The 16,727-nt window shown below is 43.0% G+C and overlaps 1 protein-coding gene and 1 pseudogene across 3 annotated transcripts; one reads left to right on the top strand and one right to left on the bottom strand.

Annotated features, from left to right (window-relative positions):
* Positions 1–1,238: 1,238 nt before the first annotated feature.
* On the bottom strand, positions 1,239–1,642 carry LOC306936267 (histone H2A-like; annotated as a pseudogene). Its single transcript has one exon. The product of its transcript is annotated as a histone H2A-like (transcript).
* A 5,053-nt stretch (positions 1,643–6,695) lies between these two features.
* On the top strand, positions 6,696–15,761 carry LOC306936094 (uncharacterized protein). 2 transcript variants are annotated; one of them, XM_079519527.1, is made up of 6 exons: positions 6,696–6,894; positions 7,035–7,246; positions 8,738–8,836; positions 12,189–12,302; positions 12,978–13,070; positions 13,344–15,761. In XM_079519527.1, exons 2-6 carry the CDS (start codon positions 7,099–7,101, stop codon positions 14,717–14,719), a joined length of 1,830 nt encoding a protein of 609 aa, XP_079375653.1. In that variant the 5' UTR covers positions 6,696–6,894; positions 7,035–7,098; the 3' UTR covers positions 14,720–15,761. The 2 variants fall into 2 exon arrangements, with proteins under 2 accessions (XP_079375653.1, XP_079375654.1); XM_079519528.1 differs by having other exon boundaries at positions 12,189–12,297; positions 13,344–13,389.
* The last annotated feature ends 966 nt before the right edge of the window (positions 15,762–16,727 follow it).

Genomic DNA, 16,727 nt, shown 5'->3' with positions numbered 1-16,727 from the left:
GCCGGGGGTCTCTTTTATTCTACAGTCCTATATGGTGTACTATCTAGTGTTCGTGTTAGGACTCACTATTTATTTATGTGTGGGTGCTGGTATTCAGGCAGTAGGCATGGCCTACTTACTACAAAATGCAGTCATTAGTGCATACGCTTGCTAAAACACAAAGGTCCTTTTAGGACCACAACAAGTATTCCTAGAAAATACATGTTTAGGCAAATATTAGGCTATTTAGGACTGAAATGTCATGTTGCTATATACTGTTGTACATGGCAACTAGAAGAGAACCCCAAATGGGGTTCCCGCCCTGAAGGCATATGTCCAACCACTACAGAGCCTGCCACCTAAACCAGTTTGTCCAGCTGAACTTATTCAGACATGAATGTGATGCAACATGGTAAAATGGATATGTGATATTTAGTAAAATTGTGGAAATTCAATTAAATACTTTAAAATGTAAATGGATAGACTATATACTGTCGTATGACTACCTTGATAACACAATGGAGATGATTAAATACATAGGCTACATAGTATAAAATTGTGCCATTACACATTCATGTAGATTACTAAATTCTTCATTGTATCAAAACATAATGTTATGCTAAACCCAGTTAGTTAAACCTAAAATATTGTAATTGTAAACATGTTTAAATGTAAAGTGCACCTATTCTATGAATAGAATAGAATCTCATAACATTTGATTGATTGATTGAAAATTGTATTAACAGTTTGCAGAATTACAGTACATTTCAAGCACAAACTCAATACAAAGGCTGTTAACTGAGTGGACGACCCAATTAAGCATTACACTTGTTTACAACAGGGTCCACCATGTTCAATTCATCAAAACATTTAGACATACAAATAGACACTTCTATATAGACAAAGAACAGAACAGGAATTCATCATAATGGAGGTAAAAAGGGAAAAGAAACATATACAGTGAGGGGAAAAGGGGGGGGGGGGCGGTGGGGGGGGATTCAAATTTTACGGGCCATTTCAATACAGCAGTGTAGGGTCGGTTTAGTTCATCTTATAACTAAATACTGTAACTGACCTGCTGTTGCTGGTCAGTTACAGTTGACTGTAGAGAACTAGTCTTGAATTAATGTAAAGATCGGTGTAGTTAAATCGTGTTTCTTTAGGCTACAACACAATCTTAACTGTAGGCATGGTTCATTGGAAGTGACTCTTATGTGGAAACGGTGGGTGGCTCTTAAAAGAGCCTTTGTGGGGTTTGTTCAGTCGAATGAGGAGTGTTTATTTCTTGGCGGCTTTCTCGGTCTTCTTGGGCAGCAGAACAGCCTGGATGTTGGGCAGCACACCGCCCTGAGCGATGGTGACTCCACCCAGCAGTTTGTTGAGCTCCTCATCGTTGCGGACGGCCAGCTGGAGGTGACGGGGGATGATACGACTCTTCTTGTTGTCACGGGAAGCGTTTCCAGCCAACTCCAGGATCTCAGCAGTCAGATACTCGAGCACCGCAGCGAGGTACACTGGAGCTCCGGCGCCCACTCTCTTGCCATAGTTGCCTTTACGCAGCAGCCTGTGGACACGACCAACGGGGAACTGGAGCCCGGCACGGGATGAGCGGGTCTTAGCCTTCGCCCTGGTCTTTCCTCCGGTTTTTCCCTCTGCCGCTCATTTTGATGTAGGTTTATTTCTGGAATTGAATCTAGAAGAGATGTGCTGGTGGAGAGTGGAGACTAGAGGCGCGCGAGACCTTTTATACCTTCAACAACACAGAGGATAGTACTGTCTGTATGTGCGGGTGTGCGCCCCACCAATCATAGAAACGGATGAGAGCGCGGGCTGAGTGTGTATGCGCTTCCAACCAATCAGTAGTAGTGGCATGAAGTGCGCCTCCCAAAGAAGGAGGTTCTTGGCCAGAGACGGAACTCAGAGCCAATGAGATAAAAAGCAGCAGTTTGCGCCCTCTATCAATACTGCTATGTAGAAAAACTCTGTTACAAGTAAAACTCTGGAATTCAAAGTTTACTTGAGTCAAAATACAAGTACTGGCATTAAAATGTACTTATAGTACCAAAAGTACACGTGCAGAATGTCATATTTCAAGTTTTCAAATGTATACAAAAAACATTTGAAAATAGCCAATCTACAAGCTCACAATGTGTGAGCTTGCTATTTTCAAATGGTCGAAATGTATATAGGGCTGAAGTGGTTAATGTATGTTTTGTAATAAATTAAAATATACAAGGTAACTAGTAACTAAAGTTCTAAAAATAAATGTAGTGGAGTATTTGTTGAAGGTAGCTAGCGCGTATAGCGTCAAACAATCGGTAGTTCAAAGCTAGCCTGAAACATGACGGTGAATGAAATAAAGCGACACAGAGAGCAGATATTCCTTTTGCTTCTGAGACAATGGCTGAGAGAGCAGTGTGTTTATTTTCACTTCCTTATATGCAGATCACATGATCACGTGACCGGCATCAGGTACATATAAATATACACACAATGATATATACATACAGGCAATCACCGATCATCTCAATACATTCCAACAGTATTCAATTCAATCTACATTTCATACTCGGGGTTCATAATATCACAAATAACTACACAATAAATAAAATGAAAACCATAAAGAATATGTTCACAGTCTGTAGGCTGTTACGCCAATGTCTCCAAATCATGGAAGAGAACCGATTAGAAATATTCACGGGTTGGTTAAAATCATAATGACAGTCTTGTAACCGACACATTAATTAATGAATGTATATATTAAGTATCTTAGAAGGGCTTGACAAGAACCATAGATGAATTCACAGAGGGGTGCCCTGGCCATTACTGAGGTGTAATCCATGGAGCAGGTGCTCTGTAGGCCAGGTGTAGCTAATCAGTGCTGCTGCGCTTAATGGTACCACCTCAGTAATGGCCGCACCCAGGCAAGAGGCTGCGTTCGAATTAATTCCCTATGCCCCATATAGTGCACTACTTTGGGGTTCCGCCATTTTGTTAGTGTCCGAATATGTAGTGAGCATTTTTGCACCCTAATGCAGTGGACTGAAGTATCCCACAATGCACCGGGAATTGTAGGGACCATCCGATGGTCACTACAAAAACACAGCGAAGCAAATCTGCCCCATAATGCATTGCGCAAGCTCGCTCTTGAGCGCACATGCACGCGTTTGCGCGCACGTGCGGCGCTGCTTCTGCATGCATGCGCTCCAACTCAGAAGAGGCAGAAGTTGAACCAGCGAAAGAAATCAACACAAATGTACTTTTTAAACTTTCGTTTTCCCCTCTCTTTTCTTCCTTGGCGGATCTCGAAGCTACAGATCGAGACAAATGATCTATGCATTTATTTGCAATTGTTTTATTTTATTTATAATAAAACAATTAATTTGCAATAGTATTACTAATCTAATTCATTGTATCACCCAGGCCCAGTGCATGACGTTAGGAGAGGAATCCGTTGCTTGCTTTTTGATTGATTGATTGATTGAAAAAAATATTAACAGTTTGCAGAATTACAGTACATTTCAAGCACAAACTCAATACAAAGGCTGTTAACTGTGAGTGGACGACCCAATTAAGCATTACACTTGTTTCCAATAGGGTCCACAATGTTCAATTCATCAAAAACATTTAGAGACGTACAAATAGACACTTCTATATAGACAAAGGACAGAACAGGAATTCATCATAAAGGAGGTAAAAAGGGAAAAGAAACATATACAGTGAGGGAAAAAAAGGGGTGGGCGGTGGGGGGGATTCACGTTCAGCTCCGTTCATTTGTTTGTTTTCCTTGGAGGAGCTGCGTTGGGTCCCCAAGTCGGCTCCGTGGCCGTACCTTGAGTTGGCTGTGTGGCCGTGACCATCTCTTGTGTTGTCCTTGTGTTGGGTCCCCAAGTCGGCTCAGTGGCCGTACCTTGAGTTGGCTGTGTGGCCGTGACCGTCTCTTGTGTTGTCCTTGCGTTGGGTCCCCAAGTCGGCTCAGTGGCCATACCTTGAGTTGGCTGTGTGGCCGCGACCGTCTCTTGTGTTGTCCTTGCGTCCGTGTTTGAGGGATTCCGATTTTACAGGGGCCAGTTTCGAATTGCAGCCGTCCGTAGGTGCCCTTTGAGAGCGGTTTTGAAGGAGTCAAGGGATTCGCATGTCTTAATGACTGTTGGTAGGGCGTTCCACATTTTGGTGGCATAGGAGCGAAAAGAATTTAGTCCCTTGTTTGTGCCGAATCTGGGTTGTACATGGTTTGTTGCACTCCCTCTGGTGTTGTGGGTGTGGACTTCGTTAACATTAAGGAAGTATCTAGACAGGTACATGGGTATCTTGGTGGTGTATCGAATCTTGTGGACCAGACCCATTGCAAGATGCTGTACTCTGTCGTCGACCCTAAGCCATTCCAGCCTGTCGAAGTGGGCAGGGGTGAGGTGGGTTCGGGGGGCGAGGTCAAGTAGGAGCCTGACCAGTTTGTTTTGGGAAGTCTGGAGCCTGGTTTTAAGGGCCTTTGAGGTGCTGTGGTACCAGGAGGTGCATGCATAGTCAAAGAAACCCTGTACAAGGGCTCCTGTTAAGGTCTTCAAGGTGTTTTTGTCGACCAGTGAGGAGATCCTGTAAACTTTACAGGATTCAAAAAGGTCAACCATAGAACAAGATTCCTTTACAGTGTAAAGGAATCTTGTTCTATATGGTTGACCTTTTTGAATACGTTGGTGGCCATTTTATCACTGGAAAGATTAGCCTCCAGGATGGAACCTAGGTAGGTAATTTCATCTTTACGTGTGATAACACGCTGTAGAATATATTGTAATAGTTTTTGGATTAAGGTTGGTGAGGTTGTAAAGCTATGTGCTAAAGTCCAATATATATTTTGTACATGCATGTGAGACACATTAATTGTGTCTCCGAACATATGTTTTATTAATATTAATTAATTCCTGCCATGAAAAAATATATGTTATCTAACATTATTTCATTGAATTGCGATAAATACATTAAAACCTCATTATGTAGGCAGTAATCTTCAATTTTAAGGTTTTTTATTAAGCATAGTAGAGGGGTTTGGACAGGGAAAAATGCAGTACATGTGATATGTTATGCTTCTTTTTCTTTTACAAAACAAAACAAAACAAAACAAAACAAGACGAAAACAACCCCCCACCCTCCCACTTGGAACTTTGACACCTTCTCTGTAGGCAGTAATCTATTGGACTGCTGTTTCTGTTAACGTCCATATTGTGAGCAGAGCTTGTAGATCGGCTACTTTTGGTAATTCTTTACCAAAAGTACCCGATCTACAAGCTCACAACACGGACGTCGCGTTGCTTATAGATCGGCTATATATAATCATGCTGCTGATATTTTCATATTGTCAAGGTGTTGCATTGTTTTCATATTGCTGGATAATGGATATAATATTAATGTATTGATAATAATCATAGGCCTATGTTATTTTAAAAGAATAACCTTTTTTATCATAGACATATAGGCCTAAATGCATACAAACATATTTTCATTAACCTATTTTTTCTTTATTCATCCATGAATTTAAAAATAATTTAACAAACTGTCCTTGCAGGGAGGTGACAGCCTGCAGTCACTTTTGATAGCCTACAGTCTGTTCCTAGCGAAAATTCAGCAGCAGCGTTTTGACTGGTTTCTTGTAGTCAGTTGATTCTTCATATCCAAATGAGTGAAACGGACGGGATGATTTGTTTATTTTTCATACAGTTCTTTATGAGGCGATCTGAAAAAACCCTATGGGGATTACAATGCAAATAAAAAGTACATGAACCCGCGGACCTATAGCGCCCTCTACCGGGGTATGGCCTTAGACAAGCCTGTAGCTTCTCCCTAGCCTCCAGGTGTGTGTGTGTGTGTGTGTGTGTGTGTGTGTGTGTGTGTGTGTGTGTGTGTGCGTGTGTGCGTGTGTGTGTGTGTGTGTGTGTGTGTGTGTGTGTGTGTGTGTGTGTGCGTGTGTGTGTGTGTGTGTGTGTGTGTGTGTGTGTGTGTGTGTGTGTGTGTGTGTGTGTGGGTGTGCGTGCGTGTGTGAGTGCGTGTGTGCGTGCGTGTGCGTGTGTGCGTGTGTGCATGTGCGTGTGTGTGTTGCCATATCTACTTATTATAAGCGACTTTGAGCTTATTTTTATGTAAAGTAGCTTTTAAAATAAACTTTAGGTTTTTTTTAGGCCTATTTGAAATGGTTCTCAAATGTTGATGTAGTGGACCCTCCAAATGTCTTTTTATTTGTTTGTCCCTACCCTAACCCCAACCTGAAAATGTTTTGTGCCAGGAGGAAGCCCCCCTTAAACATATTCAAAAATCTTCCAAATATTACACATTTTATTTATGTGACGATTGTGAGCTTGTAGATCTGCTCATTTCAAATAGCCTCTGTATAGGCCTATACTGTATGTTGTACAAAAATACAGATACAGATAATTTAGTCACTTCATGGGCAGTGACAGTTCCAGAAAATTGTGACTGGGGGTGCTATCGGGTGCTGGCCAATGGCGATTATGGTTTAGAAGTAGAAGTCAGTCAATTGAGCTTGTTTGGAGGGGGGCTAAGGAATAAGGGGGTCCACAAAAACCTCCACCAAAGGGGGGGTAAAGCCCCCCCCCTCCTTGCCCTTCCGTCCTTGGAGCGGTCCCTGTTCATGGGGCTTGTTTTTTTTTCATAGGCATGGTTGCTTATTTCTCGCAACAGCTGGCAACACTGGTGGATACTGACACACTGCAGTCACTCCAGTCCAGAGACTCCACTCCACACGCGTTGCAAAGGACCCCTCGCGGGAATGTTGTATGCTGGCTTGTAAAACTTGAATCGTTTATTATAGGGAATAAATATTGTACACCGTCTTTTAAGAAGTATTTTGTTATTGGAGGAGGTGTGGACGTATATATGGTGTGAAGTCAGCCTTGCAGCAGCGAGGTAGGCAGCCATGCATGCCTGCTATGTTTAGGTTCAGCTAGTTTAAACTACTGTTTAAATAACTGTCTGTAGTTACGTGTATTCTATAGCGTCTGTGCGTGGCATTACGAATGCCTGCTTATTGTGTTTCATTTGAACAGCTTGGGTGATGATGTTGACCAAACCAGACGAAAAGCGGTGCCGTCTATTCCCTGGAGGCAGTGGATGGAAAACATCACCATAACAAAAGAACACAACTTATTGGTCAGAGTTTCGTGTCCACACTGTTCATCAAAACATCTTCTGAGGAGCACCTGCACCGAAGCTTATATCGCTAACATGTTGATGCCAGTGATCAAGTTACACAGAATAGGTATGTGTCTAGTTTGATCAATGTTTAAAAGTGATCTTGTTTTTTTTGATTGATTGAAATATGTATTAACAGTTTGCAGAATTACAGTACATTTCAAGCACAAACTCAATACAAAGGCTGTTAACTGTGAGTGGACGACCCAATTAAGCATTACACTTGTTTACAAGAGGGTCCACCATGTTCAATTCATCAAAACATTTAGAGACGTACAAATAGACACTTCTATATAGACAAAGAACAGAACAGGAATTCATCATAATGGAGGTAAAAAGGGAAAAGAAACATATACAGTGAGAGAAAAAGGGGGTGGGGGGGAGATTCAGATTTTACGGGGGCCAGTTTTGAATTGCATGGTATCAAAGTTTGTTTGGTAACACTTGCTATGCATGCATCCCTTCTATATGTGTACATATCATAATGTGGTTGTTCTCAACGTGGGGTCCCTGGGTCCTTGAGGGGGTCCTTGATGTTGATAAATGTCTGAGAACCACTGCTGCTATAAGGAATTATAATCTGTTCATGCCACTGTGCAATTATAATTAATAACTCGTAAGTAGGCAACTCATAATGATCAAACACATTATAAAAGCATATTATGATTCATAAAGGTCATGTTTTTGTATAAATGTATCATAATATGCTTATAACACTGTAATTGCAGTTCAACGCACTCGCACATACTCATAATGGAATCACAACACATTACAATGCCTCACATGGTCGGGTATCATAATCATTCATAAATGCTGGTCAGTCACTGACTTCCTATTGGGATACAATTGTCATAGTTCATAATAATTTTATAATGTATTGTAATCACTATTATGTGTTATTTGTATTGATTATAAGTCACTATTAGTGGCCATTGGATGCTTTAAATCAGTGATTCACAAACGTTTCCATGTCAAGGACCCCCAAATTAAGTATTTGGCCGTGGACCCCCATCTGAAAATATGTTATGCCATTGACAAGATTTCTGTTTCTTTCTTTTTGAGGGGCGCTAGCCCCTCCTATATTCAGCTATAGTGTAGATTGTCGTCTTACACAAACATTAGATTCCCATTGACAATGAATGGAGAATTTACGTCATATGTGGACGAGCAAATCGGCTATTTTTGTCCTGCACATTGACAGTGACTGTATGAAGAGTGCCCCTCACTTCACACAGGTGTGGTTTGTTTTTTTATTTATTTTCTTCAATATTTATTTGAAAATAGCCAACGTATATACGTTTTTTATTGTTATTTATTAATTATAAAAGGATAACACAAAAACCCTTGAGGCTGTGTTTCCATTGTGGTCCTGTGTATTCAATACATCAAGACATACGGTCATACAATACTATAGAAGAAATCATAATACTAGGAGCAGTTAAAAAATAATAATAATACAAAAATAAAAAAAGGGGTTCAACTGATTTCAGATCTATATTATGGCCACAATCTACAACCCAATTCACGTCCAAGTCCTTATTGTGTTCCTTCGTTCCAGCCCAGTGTGTGCAGTCCAGCCTGCAGGTGAAGAAGAATCCTCCAGAACCAGCCAGCACCGTTTCTATTAAACAGGAACCTGAAGACCTCATGGAAATCAGTACGTACCGTAGTACGTTTAATATTTTTAGTGTAGTTAAGGCAGGGGTGGGCAACTTTGACGATGGAGAGGGCCACTACATTTCCACACTCACTCCCTAGGGCCATATATTGCTGTCGTTGCAAAAATAGCCGATCTCGCGACGCGTTTTGAGCTTGTAGATCGGCTATTTTTGCTATGTTCGAATTTAAATCTTGAATTTTTGCTATTTTTTTAATTGGAATCCTGAAAATTAACATTTTTATGTAATTTTAAATGCCTTTAATTATACTTGTGTTGAAGCAATGAGCTACTAATTTAGACTGACGTAATTAAAGCGGGTCATGTTTGCATGTTGTGGAATTTTAAACCAATATTATATCAGTATTACAGTATTACATTAACCTGAGGCCCGCATTAAGTGAAGGCGGGGGCCGCATGTGGCCCCCGGGCCGCCAGTTGCCCACCCCTGAGTTAAGGGCTTTTTATGCCTTTTATTTGATAGGACATTAGACTGACACGAAATGGGGAGAGAAAGATGGGGAGTGACACGCAGCAAAGGTTGACAGGATTGGGATTTGAACCCGCGACACGCTGTTGGCCCGGACGACTAAGCCAGCCGTTCAGCCATGTAGTTGTATCATGCTCTCTATTATAGGAGCGTCCGTCTTAAGGCCTATTCATAGTCCGGATTTTCGGTGGTGAGGTGACCACCGCTCCGGTGGTGAGATGACCACCACTCCGGTGGTGAGGTGACCACCGCTCCGGTGGTGAGGTGACCACCGCTCCGGTGGTGAGCTGACCACAGGAGCTGAAATAACGTTGAGCGGTGGACGGTGGTGAGTAAAAACAGAGAGAAGGGCTGGAGCGGTGGCGGTGGTTTGCTCTTCACCGCGGCTCGTGACGTCATGTTGTAGTTCGGTGGTCACCCCACCACCGAAAATCCAGACTATGTATGAGCCTTTATACGGAGCTACTGAGGGGGACGATCCCGTGGTTGGAACTGGCTGACGCGCTGACAGGGACAAATTAGCCAGTGGGGCCGTGGCCCAGGGGCTCTTGGCATTCAGGGGCCCTTCGGGGGAAATTGGACTGTGAGGTACTAGGTTTGACGTCCTGAAAAGGGCTCCTGGGACCCTCCATTGGCTGTTGATTTTGTTAAATTTAGGTTAAAAAGATGATTTAAAAACACGAAAATGTTGCGCGCACGCGCGCTATGGGGGCCCTGCAAATATTACCGGCCCAGGGGCCCTGGTGGGGGTTAATCCATCCCTGCGCGCTGATGTTATAATTTGTTCAGTGATCACCATACAGTACAGCATCTGCGTTTTAATAAACAACCATATAGTTAGAAACAGACAAATGAACATTTCAGACAAACAAACATTTCACAACACAGCGTTTGAACAACAGTGACGTACCTGCGGTCAAAAAACATTTGTCAAGTCCCGCCCATGGTTGTGCCCCCCTTCGCACCCATTGGTTGCTATTTCGTGGTTGGACAAAAATCCTTTCTCTCCATCCACTACCATTGAAATAATGTGTTTTTCAGTTGCTTCGTATTGATATTCTGCGCGTTCAATTCTTTTTTTAAAACTTGGTGTCAATAAAAAGGAACATCACAGGCGCAGCATGGTGACTGGGCATATCATGTTTGTTTTTTTCCAAAAATGATGTTCTAGCAAATTCAACATAAACATGGCGGAACACGTCAGAAAGAGCCTGCTGGTTAGTCAGTCGGGGACCAATCAGAAGTCTGTGGAAGGGCACCTACGGACGGCTGCAATTCGAAACTGGCCCCCGTAAAATCTGAATCCCCCCCCCACCGAAGTTGAACACATACTAAACTTACGAACAATCATGTTTGCTTGTGCATATAGCATTCTACGTTGCCTGTAGATGTCCCTATCATCAGATAGGTAATTTGTTAAATAGTGGTCTAAGTACTTTACCTCATCACAGACTTTAAGGGTTGTGCCAGACAGAAAAAAGACTGGAAATGACAGTTTACTGGTTCTTACAATCATGATGTTACTCTTCTTCGCATTATAAATAATGTCACAGTCTGAGCCATATTGAGAGCAGACCCTCAGTAACTGCTGAAGGCCAGCACTGTATGGGCATAGGATGACCAAATCATCTGCGTACATCAAGTGGTTGATGACTGTGTCGCCGACCCGACACCCTGTATCACAGCTGTTTAGCTGTTTAGATAGGTCATCCATATATAAATTAAAACGCAAAGGGGATAAAATGCTTCCCTGTCTGACGCCATTTTTCACGGTACAATGTGACGACACACAGTTACCCCATCTAACACACATTGTTTGGTGTGCATACCAAAAGGCCAGGATTCTTATTAAAGAAGTAGGAACCCCTCTGTTCTGTATTTATTAAACAATTTTTCGTGACTGACACGATCAAAGGCCTTCGATAAGTCAATAAAACACGTAAAAATAGTGGTATTATGCCCGTTATATAAATCTAAAATGTCCTTTAGGGCAAGGATACACATATCGGTACCATGTTTAGGTTTAAAACCGAACTGGTTGTCAGACGTCAGGACAAACTTCTCCAGTCTGTTCAGTATAGTCCTCTCCAGGACCTTGGATAAAATACTGGCCAGGGCTATTGGTCGATAATTATCGGAGCTATTCAGCTTCCCAGACTTGTCTTTAATAACGGGCACTAATAAGACTGATACAATAGAACTTGGTAAAACACCATATATTAAAAACCCAGTGAAGCAGATAGAGAGTAAGGGACAGAGTTTTCTGCTTGCAAATTTGAAATGCTCGGCCGATATTTTGTCCATACCACATGCCTTGTTATCTTTAAGTACTCTGATTGCATCGTGGATTTCTTGTGGGGAAATGGTAACATCCTCACTGTTGTCAATGTTGCCCACTATGGTAACATCCTCACTGTTGTCAATGTTGCCCACTATAAAGGCATTGCTTTGAACGCAGTTGAACAGTTCATAATAATGTTTCTGCCACAGTTGAGTAATCTCCTCTGAGCCAGTAGCCTTATCAATGTTGGTTGGTAGCGATGTTTTGCACTTATTTCATACCTTGATTTCTTTCCAGAAGTCATTTGCATTATGTTGTTGTAGCTTCTTTGCAAGAGAATCAGCCCTCATTGTATTTTCGTTTTTTTTAATGAAACGCAAAGCATATTTAAAATTTGCATTTGAACGTTTCTTTTGTTCAAATAAATCGAGATGTGTTTTTTTTAGGAGGGTGGGTTGACCAGATCAAGATTATCTTGGACTCAGCCGAACGGCTGCCATGTTGAGAATCAGATGGGTGGGCTGTCCAAACCTTTGATCCAAGTGGGCCCTGAACCACTGCCTTCATTCTAATCATTCCAGAACCGTCTATGGAGTCCAGCCTGCAGGTGAAGATGAGTTCAGCAGCAACAGAGTGCCAGGGACGGGGGCAGAGACGGAGACGACCGCCCCAGCACTTCCAGGACTTTGAGTTGGGTAATTTGTTTTTTATTCCAATTAATTTTGACATCTCACGTATGTGCAGGATGCCGTGATACAAGCGTGAGAGGTAACAGGACAACTCACCCCTTTTCCGTTTCCTCCCGGAATTTTCCCCAGTGAGGGGTGGGAGAGGCTGGACAGTAGACGGCTGGACTTTGAATTTCTCTAACTATAAACTTTTACGACCGCAGACAGCCTAAGTACAAATATAATGTATGAAAAGCTACTACAGTGAAGTCAGTTCACAGAAGTTGTTGTAGGCTATGTTGGGATTATCTGACGAGGTAACATTTGAGTGGGCAAAACCTTACATATACTAAATTATACTAAATTGTTTATAGGGTCAATATAAGTAAAATAATATAGCCTTTCCATAGGAGTATCTTTTTATATATTTTCCAAAAAGAATACAAACAGCCAATAGCATATTACAAAGTTATCCCCCTCACTGGGGAAAATTCCGGGAGGAAAAACAGGCAAGCACCGGGGTGAGTTGTCCAGTATTCACGTGAGACCAACACAGAACACTCTCTCTCTCTGTCTCTGTCGCACGCACACACATATACACACACACACACACGCCAAATGTATCTTGAGTCACAGCCCTGTCTTTGAAAACATCCTTACACTCTCTGTACCCTCTGTTTTGCATTCAACCTTCATCTACAGCCCAGTGTGTGCGGTCCAGCCCAGAGGTGAGTCCTCCACCACAAGCCAGCACCGTTTCTATGAAACAGGAACCTGAAGACAACATGGACCTTAGTAAGTTTGCCTTTCTTTCTTTCTTTCTTTCGGGCGCACATATCAGTGATCTGTTTTCGCCGGCACCCAACCCTCTAGACCAGAAATCACACTGGCTGGGGCAGGTTACTCATTAGCTGACACTATAAGCTTACGCTTATAATACCATGGATACATTTGCATAATAAATACAAGGCAGAGACCCAGAGCTTATGTGTTGCAAATGGAATGACTATATAAATGCCTGACATTTTACATATTTATAATTAATCTGTTATTGTTTTCTATTCTCAGATAACTCTCCGGCACCGCCCCCGGTGAAACCAAAACATCCCTCTCACGGTCAGCGCAGGAAGAGCTTCGGCGCATCCTCTGACCCGCAAAAAACCCTGAGAATTCACACCGGAGAGGAGAAGCCTTACGGCTGTGGCCAGTGTCCGAAGCTCTTCAAATACTTGCCTAACCTCGAGGAACACCAGAAAAAGGTACACAGCGGAGAGCTGCCTCACGGCTGTGATAAATGTGGGAAGCGATTTCTTGAGTTGTCGTCTTTAAAGCGCCACCAGCGCAGCCACACTGCAGACAAGCCTTTCTACTGTGATCGATGTGGGAAAAGTTTCTGTGAGTCCAATCAATTAAAGACTCACCAGCGCGTCCATCTAACCAGGTCCTATAACTGTAAACAATGTGGGAAGAGTTTTGACGGACCGGTACAGTTAAAGATTCATAAACGCAGCCATACTGGAGCGAGGCCTTACAGCTGTGAACAATGTGGTAAAAGCTTCGCCTTTAAGAATTATCTTGTGACGCACAACAGAATACACACAGGGGAGGAACCTTTTTCCTGCGACCAATGTGGTAAGAGTTTTCGTCAGATGTCAAATTTAAGGACTCATCAGCGCATGCATGCTGGAGTGAAGGCTTTCTGCTGTGGCCAGTGTGGTACGCGTTTTGCAGCCAAAAATACATTAAAGAGTCATCTGCTACTCCATGCTGGAGTGAAGCCTTACGTCTGTGATCAGTGCGGCAAGACTTTCCGTTGTTCGAGTAAATTATTGTTTCATAAGCGCACCCATACCGGAGAAAAGCCTTACAGCTGTGCCCAGTGTGAGAAAAGATTCAGCAGAAGGTCTCATCTTGATAGTCACCAGAGAGTACACTCTGCAATGAAGCCATACCACTGTCAGCAATGTGGCAAGGGTTTTCGTTCTGTACAGTCAATAAAGTATCATATGCTCATCCATGCTGGAGAAAAGCCTCACTGCTGTGAACGATGTGGGAAGAGATTCCGTAATTCAAATCAATTAAAGGGTCATGAACGCATCCATACTGGAGAGAAGCCTTACTGCTGTGAACAATGTGGGAAGAGTTTTCAGCATGCACAATCTTTAACGTATCATCAACTCACCCACACTGGAGAGAAGCCGCACTCGTGTGTTCAGTGTGCGAAAAGCTTCGCAACCAAGTCTATCCTCAAAAGCCATCAGATAGCTCATACTGCAGAGAGGCCTTACGCATGTGACAAGTGTGATAAAAGCTTCAAAATAAAGCCTCGCCTCAAAAAACACCAGCTGGTTCATAGTACAGAGAAGCCTTACTTCTGTGAACAATGTGGGAAGAGTTATAAGTGCTCAGATAATTTAAAGCGCCATATGTGCATCCATACTTGAGACAATTCTTACTGCTGAGAAGACCAATGTGGCCAGAATTTGAATGATTCAGGAGACATTACTGGAGAGAAGCCTTATGCTGTCTGCAGTGGCCATGTGGAAAATAACCCTTTTTTTTCTGTGACCAATGTGAGAGTTTTCATTACTTCTAATCATTTGAAGTGCGTTATCCATACCTGGTAGCTAAGTGGTCAGGGAGCATACCACATTGGTACAAAATGTTACGATAAGCAAGGCCCCGTCTATTTCTGGCCGGACCATTTGTTGTAGATCCCTCCCAAATGAAATGCTTGCACCTCCCGAGATGTTCTCGCATGTTCAGACGGTGTGATTGGTCAGAAATTGGTCTGTCCATGGCTTCATTCTACCTTTTAGCAGCTTGTACTTACATTACTTTACTTTACTTTACTTAAGTACAGTACTCAACTAGAAATGCACTCAATCGAGATGCCAACTTGCGCCTTGCACACAAGTAGACCATGTATGGCCTACTTGTGCACAAGCAGAGCGAGCCATGAAGTGCACTCATCACTGCTGGTACGACTGTTGCTCCGAAAGCTAAAGCTCTGCTGCTGTCTGGGTACGACTGCTGCTCTGAGTCCCTATAGAGCTCTCTGCTGTCTATCTGGGTGTGACTGCTGCTCTGAGTCCCTATAGAGCTCTCTGCTGTCTATCTGGGTGCGACTGCTGCTCTGAGTCCCTAGAGAGCTCTCTGCTGTCTATCTGGGTGCGACTGCTGCTCTGAGTCCCTAGAGAGCTCTCTGCTGTCTATCTGGGTGCGACTGCTGCTCTGAGTCCCTATAGAGCTCTCTGCTGTCTATCTGGGTGCGACTGCTGCTCTGAGTCCCTATAGAGCTCTCTGCTGTCTATCTGGGTGCGACTGCTGCTCTGAGTCCCTATAGAGCTCTCTGCTGTCTATCTGGGTGCGACTGCTGCTCTGAGTCCCTAGAGAGCTCTCTGCTGTCTATCTGGGTGCGACTGCTGCTCTGAGGAATGATTTCGGCTCGTCAGAAATGTTCAGTAGCATAGAAGAGCCGACTTTAGGACGCCATCAACAATGAACAGAGTTTAATGTTTGTTTTGTCACTAACACAAACATTAAATGCCATCAACAATGAACAGAGTTTAATGTTTGAGGCAAGGAAGCAACCAGGTACTCAGGAGGTGTGCAGGTATAAAACATTTAAAAATAGTGAAAAGGTGCTCCTGGGATCAATCAGGATAACACGTGTATATATAGAACAAAGCGGAGATCCCATATGTTAATACCAGGCCCCAGTTCACACCAATGCAACTAGTCACACAACTTGCATCCACTTCGCCAGAAATCGCAGCAATCTGGACTGACCAGTTGCAGACCGGCGCAATGTGGGGATAATGGTTGCAGTTCTGTGGGTGTTGACTAATAGGCCGACACACAGTTTCAACCACAAATTCATTAGCTATCATTTGAAATAGTCTCGTACAGTGCAAGCTGCGGGCCCTCCAGTAAATTCCATTGTTAATCCGGGCCTGTTAAACCCCTTTCGCAGTATCGTTTCCAAGAAGTAAAAGGTATTTCTGGCTAGCTACAAATGATAAACTTAGGACGAGCAGGTGACATTTTTAGACAGATCGAGGTGAAACAACCGCTTACAACGCTTATGAAGTCAGCCATTACCATATTCTTCCAATCATACAGAAGCAGTACTGTGCATGCGGACGGGGGTTGACTGGACTACATTTTTATTTAAGCCTGATTTAAGCAGTTGTTTCCCCCCTGTCTTAAAAATGTGCGTGCCTGTCCTAAGTTTATCATCTGTAGCTCGGTTCTGATAACTTATACTTTTTGGAAACGATAATGCGAAAAGGGGTTTTGCCAGCTGTTTTTCGACGACTCAACCCCATTTCTACCCGTGCAGGGATATCCTGACACGGAGCCTCTTCTCGGAGCTAAAGCTTAGTATGAGGTTCCAAACGGAGCTATAGGATGGAGCCAGCTTCACCCTTTGTTAGCTAAATAGTGTAT

Source organism: Electrona antarctica (genome assembly GCF_951216825.1).
Source record: "Electrona antarctica genome assembly, chromosome: 14".
Classification (NCBI taxonomy): Eukaryota; Metazoa; Chordata; class Actinopteri; order Myctophiformes; family Myctophidae; genus Electrona; species Electrona antarctica.
The sequence above is the reverse complement of the archived record's forward strand: the minus strand, read 5'-3'. Positions and strand labels throughout refer to the sequence as shown.

Excerpts from the sequence above, each read along its gene's own strand:
- LOC306936094 (XM_079519527.1), top strand. The coding sequence starts at position 7,099 with ATGGAAAACATCACCATAACAAAAGAACACAACTTATTGGTCAGAGTT. Across the intron at positions 7,247-8,737 it reads GATCAAGTTACACAGAATAG|CCCAGTGTGTGCAGTCCAGC; the intron begins GTATGTGTCTAG and ends CCTTCGTTCCAG. Across the intron at positions 12,303-12,977 it reads CTTCCAGGACTTTGAGTTGG|CCCAGTGTGTGCGGTCCAGC; the intron begins GTAATTTGTTTT and ends CTTCATCTACAG.